This window comes from Magnolia sinica, chromosome 9 (assembly GCF_029962835.1).
Source record: "Magnolia sinica isolate HGM2019 chromosome 9, MsV1, whole genome shotgun sequence".
NCBI lineage: Eukaryota > Viridiplantae > Streptophyta > Magnoliopsida > Magnoliales > Magnoliaceae > Magnolia > Magnolia sinica.
In genome coordinates, this window is record NC_080581.1 from 74,502,006 (window position 1) to 74,503,760 (window position 1,755).

Sequence of the window (1,755 nt, forward strand, 5' to 3'; positions counted from 1 at the left end):
CTAAAGATTTAGATCTGTGCCCAAACGATTGCTCTGATACCACTTGTTAGGAATTGATCTGCGGAATCACACAAATTTGGATCTAGGATAGCAATCCAAGAGCGAACAAAATCTTTTTGGAAAAAAACCACAGCACAAAGTGACAGAAATCTACTATGAAAGCATAAATTACAAAGAGAGATAACTTACCCGATTTAAACAACCTCGAATCTCACCCTTGCTACACCCTTTGAAACTCTAGAACCCCTTCCAGAAACCCTTAGAATACCTTTATAACGCCTTAGAATACCTTAGAATGGCCCTAGGTACTCCTATTTATAGTTTAGGAAACTTCACTTACGCACCTCTTTGAAAGCGCCTCAAATTCACCCAGTCCGCGCACAATCCGTGTAACCTTTAACTGGTCGAGCCTGTCCATCGACTGGTTGAAGACTTCAGAAATTTCAGAAACATTGTTGCTGGACTTTGAGTCGAACTTGCTTTGACTAGTCGAACTTTTTCCAGAACTTTTCAAATTTAAGACATCTTTTTTAACAACAGTATATACAAAACACGATGGGCCCCATTGGCAATTTGAAAGGTTTTCAATAACAAACATTCACATCCCAATTGTTTTATCGTGTGCCCACCTGAATTTCAAAACGGCCCAAATTTTGGGGTCCAAGTAGAAAATGAGGGGAACCATAAGATGGATGGATGAATTTCATGAACACATCATGGTGGGGGCCACACATTGTGTTGTAGGTTAAGCTTAACCTAAAAAGCTTGCGGTGGATCCGGCCTCAAATCATTAATAAAGAAAACAACAAAGTGACAACCTCTTTAAGGCTCTTTTAATTTTATGTGGATGTACCACTACAATCACAATATAGAGGAACAAAGATTATTATTATGATAGCAAGACAAAAACAAGCTGTAGGGCTTCCTATTCCCATTAAAACACAGTTCAAAGAAATGGAACTTATTCAACAATCAACCAAAATCAAACAGGAAGGCCTCATAATCAATCAAAGCTATATGTATGCATTTGGATTTTCAAGGAGATATCCTTCTACTGCCTTGAACATTCCCGCCATGTTTCCCATCATCTCCTTGGTTTCATCTTCTTTCGGCAGGTTACCTTCAACCGTCTCAAACTCCCCATGAAACTTGCATATGCTTCCACCATTGACGCCATCTTTGAACTCCAGCGTAAATGTAGTTGATTTCACTTTCTTCCCGAGTAGGCCACCTTCGATCACTGAGTACTTGAACAAGCGGTTATTGTCATCGATCTCATCTATGCGGTCCTTCCAGTAGCTGAAGTCCTTGATGGCTGCACATTAACAAAACAAACACTTTTTATTTTTTTATTTTTAAATTTTTTTTGAAGTATAATGCTGTTATCAAACTTATTAATTAAAGGAATATTAATTAAGTATTAAAAAAAGAAATTATGTTAGTTACCATCAGTGAAGTTGGACTGTCTGATCGTGCCGACCCCACCATCACCTTCTAGAACAACAATGCTTGATATGATTTCAGGCATGAGCTTGGGCATGAGGTTGTGGGAGTCCTTCACCATTGCCTTCCAGAGTCTCGATGGTGAGATCGGTGACAAGATTTCGTGACCCACCGTTCCAGCAACCATGATTTCAATACTATTAATGAGTATAAACGTCTATGGTTGTGGTTTTTGAGCAAGTAGGTGGAGTTGAGGTTGTGAAAAGATGAGAAAATGCATGAAGATTTATAGATACCGATGGTAGAAGGGGA

General features: G+C 39.0%; 1 protein-coding gene across 1 annotated transcript; it reads right to left on the reverse strand.

The window, feature by feature from the left end:
• Positions 1-1,013: 1,013 nt before the first annotated feature.
• LOC131255124 (pathogenesis-related protein STH-2-like) lies at positions 1,014-1,755 on the reverse strand. The gene is made up of 2 exons (XM_058255819.1): positions 1,447-1,755; positions 1,014-1,315 (listed from the first exon to the last, which is right to left on the reverse strand). The coding sequence occupies exons 1-2, from the start codon at positions 1,628-1,630 to the stop codon at positions 1,014-1,016; spliced, it is 486 nt and encodes a 161-aa protein (XP_058111802.1). The 5' UTR covers positions 1,631-1,755.